General features: G+C 56.7%; 1 protein-coding gene and 1 long non-coding RNA gene across 6 annotated transcripts in view; one reads left to right on the forward strand and one right to left on the reverse strand.

The window, feature by feature from the left end:
• Window positions 1-11,148, reverse strand: part of LOC147359760 (maestro heat-like repeat family member 5) — a 60,757-nt gene extending 49,609 nt beyond the window's left edge. The window contains exons 1-5 of one of the 4 annotated variants that reach the window (XM_086337572.1): window positions 10,971-11,148; window positions 5,599-5,780; window positions 4,202-4,347; window positions 3,465-3,593; window positions 1,017-1,176 (exon numbers count right to left, since the gene is read on the reverse strand). In XM_086337572.1, coding sequence (XP_086193698.1) covers window positions 1,017-1,176; window positions 3,465-3,593; window positions 4,202-4,347; window positions 5,599-5,780; window positions 10,971-11,050 — 697 coding nt within the window. In that variant the 5' untranslated portion in view covers window positions 11,051-11,148. The other 3 variants (XM_086337570.1, XM_086337571.1, XM_086337569.1) reach the window with 3 other exon arrangements.
• Window positions 1,026-15,439, forward strand: LOC147359761 (uncharacterized). Of its 2 annotated transcripts, XR_015141194.1 has the most exons (6): window positions 1,026-1,158; window positions 7,614-7,764; window positions 10,241-10,833; window positions 11,317-12,833; window positions 14,348-14,388; window positions 15,144-15,439. It is a non-coding gene; the product is annotated as an uncharacterized LOC147359761 (long non-coding RNA). The 2 variants fall into 2 exon arrangements; XR_015141193.1 differs by having other exon boundaries at window positions 7,614-10,833.
• Window positions 15,440-15,467: the final 28 nt, after the last annotated feature.

Raw genomic sequence — 15,467 nt, forward strand, 5'->3', positions numbered from 1 at the left:
TCAGAGTTGACCCAAGGCACAGAGGGACCTCCACCCAGCCTGTCAGCTCCAGGGGAGGGGTGCAAAGCCGAGCCAAGCTAACGCCTGCCTCCTCCCAGCCTTCTTCCCAAGCGCAGCCTCTGAGGCCTCCCCTCTGGGTCGCCCTGGAGACAGCAGAACCGCCACACCCATTTCTCCCCCTGACCTCAACTCTCTGGCTAAGGCTGTTGACTAGCTCCTCCCTAAGGCCCCAGGGTGTGCTCACACCATTTCCTCCTCAAACCCCTACTCATGGCATGCAAGGCATGGCTCAGAGTTGGCTGCCTCCTCTGGGAAGTCCTCCCTGATGGCCACCAGGGCAGAAGTACCCCCACAGCTGGGCAGCAGTGAGCTCAGCTCATGCTTGTGAATGAATGAATGAGAGGTGGAGTTTGCCTCCCTGGCGAGGCTGTGAGCTCGTGATGGCAGAGCCGGGCACACGACAGGAACTCAAAGAGTGTTAGCTGAGCCTCATCCTGGTAAGACCTCCCCACATGAGTCCTCCCCAGGGGTCCTCAGAGACCCCCCCACTATCCAAGGTGGCCCTTCCAGTGGCTCAGAGGCAGCAGCTACGGAGGAGGCACAGAAATATGGACCTCCCGGGCCTGCGATGTGCAGTTGGGTGCCCAGGCCTGTTGCACAGTCTCTGTGAGCTCGGCCTGTCTGTCTGCCGGGAACCAACGGACCACGGCAGGGCAGCCCTTCCTCCTGAAACCTCCTTGCTCCGCCCTGGTTGTGTCCAGGCAGGCAGCTGAAATGCCAAGGGCAGGAGCGTGGCCTCGTCGGGACGGGCAGCACAGATGCCGTGGGGGTGTCCGGGCCGTAGCTTGGGGCCATCTGGCTGGCTTCCCTGTTGTGCAGCTGATGCTCAGTCCCGAGTGTGTCCCACAGGTCAGCAGCCCTGCCGGCCCCCTCCTGCTCTCTTCACGGCCTGCCCCGCCCCCTGCTAGCCTGCGGACAGAGGGTGGCTGGGCCCAGGCCCCGCGGGCAGGACATACCATCAGAGGTCATGATGCCCATCACGTAGAAGAGACTGCGGTGCGGGAAGACGCCCGACAGGACCTCAGTCTCCAGGTGCCGGGCCACCACCTGCCACGAGTGCCTGCAGATGGCCACCAGCACGTTGCTGGCCGCGTCCTGGTAGGCCTCCTCCAGCTCCTGGGCGGGGGGCGGAAAGGAAGAGTGGGTGGTCAGATGGAGCCTTGACATCTCACACACAGGGTCTGGTTTGGTGGGCAAGAGAGCTACTGTCAACCCAGGTTTTGGATGGAAAACTGAGGCTGAGGAAGCCCGACTCGCAGAGCGGGCGGGTGAAGGTGAGGCTCGTCCCCAGGGCTCAGGATCACACGTGAATGTCCACATCCCTGGGCCTCTTCCTGGTCCAGCAACCCATCATCATTATCCCTGCTGCTGAGCCTTTGCACATATGCTGTGTCTCCCACCTGGAACACAGTGCCCACTCGTCCTGTCTATCCAAACGCTAGTCCATTTTGAAAGCTTGCTCCAACACCTACATTCTAGACATGCATCCTGAAGGCTCTACTCGATGTCACCTCTTTCCGGAACTCCTGAGAGCTCAGGACAACATCACAGCCTTGGAGTCTTAACCACCAGGGATTCAGAAACAGAGTCTCTGCTTCGGTCCCGAGATCTCTGGCCTGAGGAGTCAGTGTCAGCGTCTTGGGGGCAGAGGCCCAGCTGGCCAGCCCCCTCGCCCTCCCTGCACCCCAACCAGGCCCACCACACTCTACTCGAGGGGCAGCATCAGACTGTCCGGCGCTGTGTTGCCACAGCCAGGGCTTTTCTCAGTGCTGTCTGAGTCATCATGTGAAATCGTTATATCATTTATGATTTGTTGAAAGGGTGACTATGAGGAATTCTTGTTAAGATGGTGGGTTGAATCTGATTTTGCTCTTTCAGGAAATAGACCTCAAGTACTCTACATTTAGGAGGTTTTTACCGAGGGTGATAGTCACCCCTCTGGGTGAGGTAACTGGGCTGAGCCCTAAGCTGGAGGTAGGGCAAGCTGAGAACCGGCCTCCACCGACACCACACATGGTCTGGTAGAAATCCTGGGGCGTGTGTCTCCCAGATGCTTACAGCTAGGGAGGCCAAGGAGAGGGCGGAGTGTGTGCGAAGTAGTCAAGCGCCCAGATCTCCACCCTGCACACCCACAGGGTCTCTGGAGAGGCCAGGCTGAGGGTCTCTGGCGGGGGAGGACAGGCCTGCAAGTGCAGGGGACAGACACTTCCTGGGTCAGGTTCTCCACTCTGGTGCGTGGGGCTGAGCCCCAGATCAGGTCTTCCCTGGGAGATCTGGATGGCCCGAGAGGAACGTCACTGAGGTGCTGATATGGGGACAAGGGACACGTGGAGGACAGTAGAGGGCTCACCTCATAACTCTGCGGTGGACCCCCAATCTCATCACCCACCTGTGTGCCCAGAGCACCTCAGCAGCTCCTAAGCACAGGCAGATGGCCACACAGAGAAGGCCACGGATATGATAGGGATCAAAACCATAGCCACAACCACAAACCTGATGAAACCCAGAGAAAAGCTACTCAGAGGAAATAGAGGCCAAACAGAGAGAGAAAACTGGAAGCAAAACAGTCCCTTTAATATCCTGAGAGATAAGAGAAGACACTGCATCTGTGAAGCTATTAACAGGATGAAATGGGAACTTTCTGAGGACAAAGACCAAGATCTCTTGAAAGTTAAAGGCTCATGGATATGCATAGAAAATGCAGTCAAAGATTTGGAAGATGATGGCTCCTCAGAGAGGAGAATGAAGGACAGAGAGGTGGAAAAAGAGAGGTGGGATGAGAGTATGGGGAACTATAGAGAGCTCTGGGTCTGAGAGTCAGGCGTTCCTGAAGCCTAGTACAGAGCAACACAGGGGACGATGTCCTGGGGAATCAGGGAAGCGTCTTCCAGAAGCAAAGGACCCAAGCAGTTGGACTGAAAGGATGCAGGACCACCCAGCAGAGCCTAAAATGGAGCCAGGCATGTGCTAGGCGTCATGCAGGATGGAGGCGCCAGGAGGCACTTGCTCTCCCTGTGAGTCCTGGACCAGCTTGTGCACCCAGAGAAGCGCCTGCCCCCACCTGCTGGAGGATGTGCGGTCCAGGTCCAAGCCTGTGGTCTTCAATAGGCGGGGACCCAGAGCCAGGCAGCCAAGGGCTGAGGTACTGCCTGGGGAATGGGTGGGACGCACAGACCGGCCAAGAACTCTCTGAGACTCACCTTTCTCTGCTGTAAAGTGAGTGCATGAGGCTGTCCCTCTGAAGGGGCTGGTGGTAAGAAAATGAGAAAATGGGCAGAATCGCTTGGTCAGCCACAAGGCTGGGCATTCCCAGCATTCTTTGGGTCCCCGGGGCAGCTGCCTGCACCTCAGAAGCCTTTGTGGAATGGCCTATTTGCTGGGGGTGGGTGGTGGGGAAGACTCACCGTGGACCTGGTCATGTTCTCCAGGGCCAGCTGCATGAAGGACTTCTCCCAGGTCTCCTCCAGGGACTCAGTGGCTCCAATGACTGCCCCTAGGACGTGGAATAGCCGGAACTTGTGCCGGGTGGAGATCTGTGGGTGGCAGGGTGGACACAGGCTCAGGGACAAGTTGGGTCTAATTAAGTGGGGAGTCGCCGTGGGAGCAGCAGTTAGGGGGCGGCGCGTAAAGAGGCCAGCGAGGAGATAGCATAGTGGACACATTTGGTCATCCATGCAGCAACACCGTTGTGAACAGCCCTGAACTAGGTTCTGCAGAGACAGATGAATAAACACTTGTCCCCATCCTCAGGGAACTACCAGGGGTCTAAAGAGCATTCTACCAGTTCATCCATTTATTCTTTTATCTATCCATTCATTAAAAAATCCAGATAGAGCTTAACCCTAATCATCCACCCAATCATCCCTCCCCTGTGACTTTAGGCGAATTACTTCCCTCCTCTAAGTTTCAGCCTTCTCATCTCTGAGAATCATGATAGTCTATAGAGACTGTTCAGAGGATGATCCACACATGTTGGTCTAGTTTCCACCCTCCCCCTGCTGGCTCGCTGGACACATGGGGAGACTGACTTGCCCCAAATCACGGCTCTGCTGTCCGGAGGAACCAAGGTCTGAACCTGCTTTGGGTCTAGCCCTGCCCTCCCCTCCCCACGCCCGCCCTGAAGAGCCCTAACAGCTCCCACCTGCTGGTTGTTTACAAAGTAGTCGTGGATGGTTTCTAGCACCAGGTTGGGGGCCCCGTGCGCCATGCTCTTGATTTTCTTGATGATGTATCTCAGGTGGCGGGAGTCTGAAACACTGAGGTCCCGGAGCAGCTTGAAGCAGGTGGCTGAGGTAGAAGGAGTGAGGGTGGGTGCGCCGTGGGGGCCACGGTGCACCCGCAGGGCTGGGCGGGCAGGGGCGGGGCGGGGCGGGGTGGGCTGGGTGGGCAGGGGCGGGGCGGGGCGGGGCGGGGCGGGGCGGGGTAGGGCAGGCACGGGCGGGGTGGGGCGGGGCGGGGCTCGGCTGGGGACACGCTGGGCGATCCTGGGGCTCCTAACCGCTCTGCCAGTCCTTCTGAGGTTCAAGGGAAGATCAGAAGCAAGAAAGCAAGCAGGGAATGCATTCTCGCTCGCTCGTGCAGTACTCGATCCATTCATCGGTTCACTCCTTTTCACCCATCCATTCACCCATTCGTCTGTCATCCATGTGTCCGTCGATCTGTCCATGCACCCATTTATCCATGTCTTTCTATCCATCAATCCACCGGTCCACCCACCTGCCTGCTCATCCTTATGCTCATTCATCAGTCCATCCATGAATAAATTTATCCATCTATCCACCTTCGGTCCATCCGACCTTCCATTCCTAAATCCATCTATCCATCCATCTACTCACCATTCACCCATTTAAAAATTCATCTACCCATCCACCCACCCTTAATTTATCTGTTGATAAATTAAGCATTCATCCCTCCATCCCTCCATCTGTTCTTTCCTCACCGCTTCATCCTCCATCCAGTCACCCAACATTCAGTGGTGTTCATTTATTGTAAGACTATGTGCGTGGCTCCAAGGGGAGTCAGGGCCCGGCTCTGTTCTGAAGGAGCCTCCAGCCCAGGAGAGCCCTACCCAGTATCAGCGGACTTTCTGTGGGGAAGTTGTCTAAAAGGCCCTGGGCACACAGAGAGTGGAGGGGTGATGAATCCTAAGACAGAAAGGCAGTCAGGACTGGCTTCCCAGAGAGGGTGGCATTTTAGCTTTGCCTACAAGGATTAAGGCAGGTCATCCTTTGAAGGAGGGGATAAGCATTCCAGTGAGAGGGCCAGGTGTGAGTTGAGGTTCTAGGGTGTGAAAGGTGTTGGAGGAGTGTGGAGGGAAGGGCTGAGAGAGGGCATCTGGGGCTTCCGATGGTGTCTCAGGAGGTGTGAGGAGGCCAAAGAGGATGCGCAGGAGGCCCTGCTGAAAGCTGCACTAGATCCATGCCTTTTGACACCCCAAGGTCCTGGAGGGTGGGCTTGCTCTGGCCCTCGTTCCCGGGACTTCCTTAGGTGGAGGGACTGATGGGGTCTGCTGGGACGAGTCCCGGGGCCGGGGATCACCTGCACTGTAGGCTTCCTCGATGAACGCCGTGTGCTCCTTGGGCATCAGGGCGGCCTGGCTGCTCTGTGACTTGCAGAGCAGGATGGTGGTGGGGTGCCTCTGTCTGTCCCCACGGGCAGAATTCTGAGGTACCGTCATGTAGGACTGGTTCTTTGTGAATTCAGAGATGTGGGAGGAGATTCTGAAAGGGAAAAGAGGCCTTGGGTGTATGCATCTGAATGGCCCCGTGTGTTTACGGAGGGAGGTGCTGGAGAGGCCGAGAGGATGGTATTATCTAACTAGAAAATTCCAAAGAATCTAAAAAACACCCTACCAGAACAAAAAAGTGAATTCGGCAAATTGGCAAATATAAAGTCAGCGTACAAAAATCAGTCACATTTCTAGGTACCAGCAATGAACTGGGAATTAAAATAAAAAGGTACTATAAACAGTAGCACTAAAAATCATGAGATGTTTAGGTATAAATGTATCAAATAATTGTAAGATCTATATACTGTAAAATATAAAATACTGTTGAAAGACATAAAGACTTTAATAAATGGAGCGATGCACCATGTTCACAGATTGGAAGACTCAACATTGTTGTCTATTTTCTCTAAATTTATCTAAATATTCAATGCAATTTTCATCAAAATCCCAGAAGCATTTTTTTTTGTAGTAGCCAACAAATTGTTTCTAAAATTTATACGGAAAAGTAAAGGAATGAAGATAGCCAAATAACTTTGAGAGAAGAATTGGAGCACTGACACTGCTGATTTGGAGGTTTGTAATAAAGTTACAGTAATCAGTGCAGTGTGATATTGATGAAAGCACAGAAATATAAACAAATGGAGCAAACTATAGAGCCTAGAAAAAGACCCACGTGTGTTATGGTAAAGGTGCAACAAAAGCAATTCAATTAAGAAAGGACAGTCTCTTCAATAAATGGTGCTGCAATAACTGGATAAACACATGTAAAAAATAAACCCCAATTTATATCTCACTACAAACATAAAGTTATCTCACTATAAACATAGGGTTAGGGCTTCCCTGGTGGCTCAGAGGGTAAAGAATCTGCCTGCAATGCAGGAGACCTGGGTTCGATCCCTGGGTCAGGAGGGTCCCCTAGAGAAGGAAATGGCAATCCACTCCAGTACACTTGCCTGGAGAATCCCATGGACAGAGAAGCCTGGTAGACTACAGTCCATGGGATCGCAAAGAGTCAGACACGACTGAGCGACATCACTTTCACAAACATAAATTAACTCAAAATTGATCACAGACTTAAAGTAAAGCCTAAAATTCTAAAACTTTTAGAAGAACATTTAGGAGTAAATCTCTGTGATCCTGAGTTGCACAAAGCAGTCCCGTATATGACACCAAAGGTACCATCCATAAAATAAAAAATTGGTAAATAAGTTCACCAAAATTAAGAATGTCTGCTTTTTGAAAGACAGCTACAACAAATGAAAAGATAAGCTTTGGACTTGGAGGAGTAATTTGCAAATCACACACGTGATAAAAGACTGTGCCTGAAATATACAAATACCTTACGAACAAAACACAACCAACCTAAGAAAATACAGGTAAAAAGATTCAAATGACATTCCACAAAAGGAGAAAAGCAGATGGCAAATAAGCCCATAAAAACTGCTCCACACCATTCCCCATGGGGGAAATAAATTAAAACCCCAGTGGGATATCAATACACATCTACCTGAATGGAGAAAAGAAAAACCAGAAAATACCAAGTGCTGGTGAGAAGACAGAGTAACTAGAGTTTCCATCATTGCCCACGGAAATGCAAAATGGTACACCCAGCGTGGAGGGTAGTTTGGTACTTTCTTGGAAAGTAAGACCTACATTTACCATCCAACTCAGCTGTTCTACTCCCAGGCATTTACCAAAGGGAAATGACAACGTCACACAAGAATCTGTACACAGATGTTTACCGTGGCTTTATAATAACCCCAAACAGAAAAAATCCAAATGTCCTTCGACTGGTGAATGCACCAAAAACTGCATTTTATTTCAGGACCCACAGAAATACTACTCAGTGGTAACGAGAGGAGTGACTGACGGAGGAGGCCACATGGAGGAGGCTTACATGCGTTACGCTGTGTGAAAGAAACCAGACCCCCAAAGCGACGTGCGGCCTTGTCCCATTTTTGTGACATTCTGAAAAGGTGAAACTATACAGGCAGAAAACAGATCACTAGTTTCTGGGGATAGTGGGGTTGCTGGAGGATTGATTACGAGAAGGGGCACGGGGAATTTGCAGGGGGGCATGGAGCCGTTTCATAGCTTGTGTGTGGTCGTGGCTGCACCACTGTAAGAGTTTGGGACTCTCGATGAGTCTCAGTCTAGAACTGGGACTTCCACTGCAGGGGGCGCAGGTTCGATCCCTGGTCAGGGAACTAAGATCCCACATGCCGTGCAGTATGGCCCCCAGAAAATTGAATTAATTAAGAAAAAACTTGTAGAACTGGACACTAACAGGGGTGAATTTTACTGCATTTAAATAAGAAATACTTTAGCTACTGAACAACAACATAGCTAAAAAAAACAAACCAAGAACAAAAGAAATAAGAACAAAAATGACCCCCCATCTCATTTCCTTCTACTATTTCTTTTTTCTTAAATATTTATTTACTTTTCACTTTTTGGCCATGCCCTGTGGCATGCAGGATCTTTGGTGCTTTCAGGATCTTATTTCCTCAACCAGGGATGGAGCCCATGCCCCCTGCGGTGGAAGCTCGGAGTCTTAACTTCTGGAGCACCAGGGAACTCCCTTTTTCTGGCTTTTTCTTGCTCAGTCCACCCACCCTAGGTGCAGAGGGCTCCCGCTACTTCTGAACCCGCCGGCACACTTCTACCTCAGGACCTCTGCACTGGCTGTTCCTATTTGGTGAAACCCTCCCTCCAGAGCGCTGCTCGGCTCAGCCCCTCACCCCCACTTCACTTCTTTGCTCAGTTGTATTTTTCTCTATGAGCTTCTTTAAAATCTGACCCTCGCCCCACACTGACCGGTCGATTTCCTCCCTCGCCCCTTTCCAGCTTGTAACACTGTATGATTCTCTGGGCCCTGTCTGGTGTTTATTGCTGTCTCCCCCACCGGAATGCAAGCCAGGAGACAGGGCTCTTCATGTCTTGTTTCCAGCTGTGTCCCCAACACCTGGAACCATGCCTGGCACTCCTCGCAGGGACTCAGCAAACGTTTGTGGAAAGAACAGTAGAGTGATGTGTCCAGAGCAGCCATCAGCCCTGCTGGGCTCTTCTGGGTCCAGCCCTTCCAGCTCACTGGGATCCTGGCAGTCTGTCCTCTGCAGCCTCCACACCGGGTCAGTTGTCTGAGCCCTTCTGGCTGACCTTGGGCCTCCGCTCTTCTGTCTGCCCAGAGCGTGTGTCCTTCCCCTCCCCGTCCTCCTCGACCCCTTGTGGGGGCCACATGAAGTCGCCTTCAGCCTGCTCGCCATGGTCAGCGCATCCTAGAGTAGGGGGTGTGTCCCCTGGCTCCCTGATGACTGATGGCCCTCCTTGGCTCCCGCTGAACTCACAGGAACCCTGGCGGCTCCACTGACCAACCCCTGGGCCTTTTCCTTTCCAGTCCCCCTGGAGGTGTGCTGGCTATCTCTCTCTGGGTCCCCCACATGTCCCAGGGAAGGGCCTGGGCGAAGGCCCAGTGACTGACCGAGTGAGTGGATGCTGCTGGGGGTGTGCTCCTGGGAGGAGCCAAGGTCAGCCCTGGACAGCGTCCTCCCGGCCACCTGGAGCTGCTACCTTCAGCTCCCCTCCCAGCTGGCCTTCCTGCCTGGAGTGTGGGGCCTTCCCCTTCCCCGGCCACATCCAGCCTGAGCTCCCTCTGCCCCTCCCCACCGTCTGCCTCTCTGGGGACCAGTGACTGTGTGGTCAGCAGGGGACTCTCCCGGGCTGTACTTGGCCCACCACCCACCTCACCAGCGCCCCCACCGCTGCCAACGAGGATGGGCCTGTGTCAGGTGCCATGTCCTCACACCAACCCCACGAGGTGCTGAGACACAGAGAGGCTCAGCGACCCATCCCAGGACACACAGCCTCTGCAGGAGAGCGTCCGTTCAGACCGGATCCGACTCCAAAGCTTGCATCCCAGGGATGTGACCACTGGGGCTCAGTACACACACCGCCCCTCCTGGAAGGCCCCCCTTCCTATGTGCGTACTCAGTCTCTCAGTTGTGGCTGACTCTCTGTGACCCTATTGACTGCAGCCCTCCAGGCTCCTCTGTCCATGGGATTCTCCAGGCAAGAATACTGGAGTGGGTTGCCATGCCCTCCTCCAGGGGATCTTCCTGACCCAGGGATCGAACCTCTTAAGTCTCCTCCATCGGCAGGTGGGTTCTTTACCCACGAGGGCTACCTGGGAAGCCTGCTCCTTCCTATGGCCTCTCAGAAAACCAGCCACTCCCGTGCTGCTCCTGGAGGGCTCAGCCTTTCACACTGAACCTGGCCCCCCCTGCACCCTGGAGGGGCCTCGGCAGGGTTGACCACAGCCACCAGCGAGATCTGTGTCTCACCCCAAACCTGCCTCCCAGTCCCGCGGCGACCAGGATTGAGTGTATTTTAAAAGACAGGAGAATAGGAACGCAGTTAGCAGACAGCTGCAGGGGGAGCGTTTTCTCGCCCTAGACGCGAGGCGGGATGCGGCAGAGGGGAGACCGGCCTGAGCACGCGGGCAGAAGCGACGGTGCAAGAAGAGCTGTGTTCTGAGGCGGGTCGGGCGGCTCCCTCAGGGAGATACGACCACGGAAGCACAGGCAAGAACCTCACCTGGGAACCCCCTCAGGGACAGCCTGGAGAGCCGACGTGCCCCAGTCCCCACGCAGCAAACCTTGGGCCTGGGGACCCAGAGAGGGAGGCTGCCTGCCAGCTTCCGACCTGCCGCTGGACTCAGGAGGCAGAGCTGCCCTTGTGCCCACCTGGGGCGCAGGGACCCCAGACGACAAAGGCCACAGAGGGCCTCCCCTTTGTGCACATCCCTCAAGTCTCTTAGGAAACAGGCTGCTGCGCCCTCTCGACGAGGTGGAGGTTCCAGGCAGCAGAGGGACAGCATGCCCACTGTCTGTCCATCTGTCCACTCCATCTCACACCGCTGGTCCCCACAAGCATCGGCAGCTACAGGCGATGTGACGGCAAAGGCCATGCTGGAACTCGAGACCCCCTCTCTCCCTGCACCCAATCGCCCCGCCCTGCCTCCTCTCCACCACATTGAGGGCTGTGAGGTCAGTGTCCACCCCCAACTCCCACTCCAGGGGGCTGCTGGCATGCTGTAGGACCCCTCCGTCCCGGGCCCAGGCTCTGGGAGTCCACCCCTTGCTGCCCTGCCCTGCAGGGGGCCCCTGCCCGGCACTGGGCTGACCTGGGGTTCTGGGACCTGGCTGAGGAGGTCCTGTCTGTGCTGGCGTGGCTGTGTGGCTTTTCTGAATGCTGCGCGTCCATGTTGGGGTGCCGTCTGGAGGTACTGCCCACTCTCTCCTCATGCCCGGCCGAGCAGCTCTATCTCTGGGCTCCCCCTCCCCCGCCCCAGCCAGCCCTGACCTCACCCCTGAGGTCACAATGCTTGCAGCACCCACCGCACCTTGCCAAAGACAGGGCTGTGGAATCGAACACTGTGTGCTGGGCACAGCCCGTGTGTGTGTGTGTGTGTGTGCGCGCGTGCGTGTACACCTATGCCCTCAGCGTGCCCCTCCACCTCTGGTTCTTAGTTGTCTCGTCCGGACACCTGTGGATCCGGCTGACACGCTGCTGCACCCTGGAGACCCCCCGAGGCAGGAGGCCCAGCTAAAGCCCGCCTGGATTCCCGACCCAAGGGGCAGCAAGGCAGTAAACGCGCGGTCTTAAGTCCCCGAGTCTGCGGTTGTTTGTTTCACAGCGACGGGTAACTTACTGTGTGCTCCATGCCGGAAGCAGCAGAGCTGGGACTGAATGGCCTCCCGGTGGAAGCCCTCTGGGCGGGTCCGCAGTGGGCTGCCTGCTCGTTGTCCCCTGGTCCAATTGCGTGGCTACAGGGGAGCTGGGTCCCGAAGACAGACCAGGGCTCCCAACAGGGACGCTTGTCAGCAGACTCCGCTGCCAGAGGCCCCAGGGTCCTCCCGTGTGGAGGGGTGAGGAGGCCCCAGGCAGCGGACGGTTGGTGTCTGGACCTGCTGGTGGGCGGCCCACCCCCAGCCCAGCCGGCCCTGATCTCGAGGAGTCCTGGCAGCTGTGCTGTGCCTGCAGCCCCTGCATCCTGGAGACACACACGTGTGGGACCCTGGCCGTGTGCAGGAAGCCAGAGAGTCAACAGATAGCAACCGCCTACCGCGAGGCCTTGGGGGCGTTGCAGTTGCTCCGGGGGTCAGCCCCGCCTCTCTGGCTCTGCCAGGCAGGTGACCTTTCCGAGGCTGTGACTTCTTTAGAAACAGGGGCTGATGATGCCCCCTCCCCAGCTGGTTCTGAGACTTAAATCACTTTTCCTCGAAAGGGGCTTGGTAAGAGATGGGTGCCCAACACAGCATGGCTGTCCAACTCGGTGGGCAGCCGCACCAGGGCTAACTGCAGCAGAACTTCAGGATGTCCCATGAGATGGGGCTCCTGGATACGCACCCTGTGTGGGAAGGAGCCTGAGGCTGAGAGTGAGGAGGGGCAGGGTCCTGCTCGTCCAGGCAGCTGGGGGATGGGGTCTTCCCCAAGCCTTTGGCTCAGCTCACTCTGATGGGAGCACGTGGGACAGTCTTGTTCGTCACCTGGTTCGCCCTCGCCCATCCTTCAGCACCGTGAGAGGGACTGCTGAAAGCTGGGTCCATGAATCCCGAAGGAGGGTCCCTGGGAGACTGGATCCCACAAAGCTCCCAGAACAGGTGTCGACAGTGACCCTTCTCAGGGCTGGGCCCCCACGCCTCCAGGGGGGCTCCCTGTAGCCACTCTGTCTGGTGGCCTACAGACTTGTGTGATCAGTGCTTAAATGCTCAGCAAGTTGAGGGTTACTTGTTAAATACCACCTTAGAAGCCCACAACGGAAGGGACGCTAATAAACACAGACGTAATAAGTGCCCCAAGCCCATCACTTCTTGCTAATTGCATCTATTTTACTGTCACCCGTGTCCTAGAGGGTATTTACGTGTCTCTGTCTGTATACAGGGCGGTATCGTGCATCTCTGCCAGACTCTGTATGCCGTCCATCACAGGGGCAGCCGGGGACCAGCCGTGTGGGAGCCTTTACACCATGGTCGTGGGCAATGCTGTAAGTCAGGGCCTTTGGCTTCTTTCTTTTTGGTGAGCCATTGCTGGACATCGACCAGGCTGACCGGGCAAGGTGGGCCAAGCAGGTCCTCCCCTTAGGAATTTGGAATCGGGGCCAAGAGGGAAGCCTTGGGTTGGGGTTCTCTATAGCTGCCCACCCCTCCTTAGGGCTCCAGGCAGAAGGGAGGAGAAAGCAGGGTACAGAGAGAGGCCGGCCCCCAAGGGGATGAGCCGGCGCGGGGGGCTGGGGGGGGGTTGGTTCCTGGGTCCTGGCCCCAGAACTTCCCAGTGGGCCTTCTGGGCTCTTGGAATGTACCTGGATTACAGGGAGGCAGGTTTTCCACAGAACTTTCCAGCAAGCCCCAGATGGACAATGGATGAGCTGCTTGTGGCGAGGTTGGGGGCGGGGGGGACTCCTGTTCCTGCAGGGTCCAAGGAGGGCTGGATGTTAGGGTGGGAGTGGATGAGCCTCCTGTGAGGACAGGTGCCAGCCCCAGGGGACATTGAGACCTGGGGTCTGATCCTTGTCCATCTCGTGCTACCCTTCACCATGTTTGAAAACGGTGAGATGTCAGGGCTGCAGGTCCCCGACTGGGTCATGCCGCCTGCCTGCTTTCCCCATGAACCTCTCAGAAACTGGAGAGCACCTTCAGCGCCGGGGGGGACCACCTCTGCCGCGTGTGGGCTCCCAGCCTCATGGCCACTTTTCATAGTAATCTGGAGGCCGGGTGAGCTCACCTCCCTGCGATTGGGATGATGCTCAGAGAGGGTCAGGAACTGGCTGGAGGTCACACAGCAGCCAACAGTGGAGCCAGGTTCAAAACCAGGCCCTCACAGCTCACTCCAGGGTGAGCACAAGGCCTGTGAACCATCGCGCACCCGCCTCCGCAGGGTACCCGTCCCTCCCCAGGGGCCTCAGGCCAGTTCCGCCCGAGCCTTCCCGTCCCGCCGGCAGATGGCGCTGCGGGCCCAGGCAGGACTCGAGGCGGGGGACCCGAGGGGCGGGCTGGCCGGGCGTTCTGCAGAGATGGGCTCGCCCGGGGCCACAGCCCTCCTGAGCACAGATGGCAAGTCGGTGGGGAGGGGGCCTCGGCATCCCACCACCCAGGCCCCTGGCACACTCTGGCTCGCGGGCTCCAGCCTGGACCCTTTGGGGAGGAGGCTGCTGCTACTGCCCCAGAGAGGACTGGCCTGACCCAGGGCCCAGCAGCCCAGCCCCTGCTCTGCTACCCAGGCTGCTTCTTTCTGTCCCCCTCCATGCCCACCCCAGCCCCCTCAGTTCCCAGTCGCAGCCAGGCCAGCCCTCTGAGGCTCTGCAATGCCTTCCTCCTGGAATGCCCTTGACAAAGAGCCTTTGCTGGGCCAAACTTTAGCCGGGCTCCAGAACCTTCTCCTGGGTCCATCCTTGCTCTTCCTCATGAAGTGCAGTTCTAGCAAGAACAACCCCCCCTTCCTTGTCCCCTGCCCCGCGCCCCCTGCCTCTGTTCAGGGTCCTCATCCTCTGCTCTCTCCCAGGTGAGGTGTGAGCACCCGGCCTGCCTCCAGCGAGAACCCTGGTAGGTGGATCTAGCTAGACTCTCCCTACTCCTGATACCTCCTGCTAGGTATTTTCCATCCACTGACTGCCCCCACCCCCTCCGCCCTGCTCCTTGGCTGTAAATCCCCACTGCATCAAGAGCTGAGCCCGGTCTCTCCCCCTGCAAGGCCCGTCTCTGCGCCTGCAGCCATAACCGCCCGCGCGGTCTGGTCCTCACCCGGAGTCACCTCCTCCCCTCCACACCCGGGCTTTCCTAAAGAAAATCCCGCACTCTCCTATTCGCCCTTGGGGACCCCAGTGCAGGAGATGCGGGTTCGACCCCTGCGTCGGGAAGATCCCCTGGAGGAGGAAATGGCAACCCACTCCAGTCTCCTTGCCTGGAGAATCCCATGGACAGAGGAGCCTGGTGGGTTTCAGTCCATAGGGTTAGAGCTGGGAGCAACTTAGCAGGCTGGCAGACAGCTGGCCCAGCCTCAGGAGCAGAGCTGGGAGTCCAGTCCCGGGCTCCAGGCCTTCCTGGCTCAGGGAGGTCCTCCCCTGTGGAGTGTCCTGTGGGGCATCAGTGAGGGTACCTGCCTGACGGGCCCTCTGGTTCCTTGGTCCCTGAGGTCAGCCCCTGCCAGCCACCCAGGCTCACCAGGCTCTGCCCATGCATGCAGTCCTCGCCTCTAGAACCCTCCCTGCCCTCCACCCGGCCCTGCTCCAGGCAGTTCCTGCCCCTCCCCCAGCCTCCCAGCCCGGGGGTGGATCTCTGTTGGCCCTTTCTCCCCACAGGCCCTGCACCCCATGAGGGTGGACACCCAGAGCCACCACCCTGCTGTGCTCCAGTATAAAGTCAGCACCGACAACGCGCCCACTGGGCAAAGGCAGCAGCTGAGACCTGGCTGCCCAAGGAGGGGTCCCGCCTTGTGTCTCTAGGGCCGCAGGGGTCGGGGGGCAGTCAGCAGAGACCCTGGCCCCCAAGCGGGCGCGCTGCCAGAGGTGCCTCCCGCTCTTCCAGGCTCTCTCCTCCCTCCACACCCCTCTCCTAATCTTTCACAGAAAAAAAAGGGGGAAAAAGTCCAAAGAAAGAGGTTTTCTTCTCCACTTTCTGAAAAC

The sequence above is a fragment of the Bos grunniens genome, chromosome 14, assembly GCF_055505025.1.
Source record: "Bos grunniens cultivar Pamir isolate PY7600 chromosome 14, Bosgru_T2T1.0, whole genome shotgun sequence".
Taxonomy (NCBI): domain Eukaryota; kingdom Metazoa; phylum Chordata; class Mammalia; order Artiodactyla; family Bovidae; genus Bos; species Bos grunniens.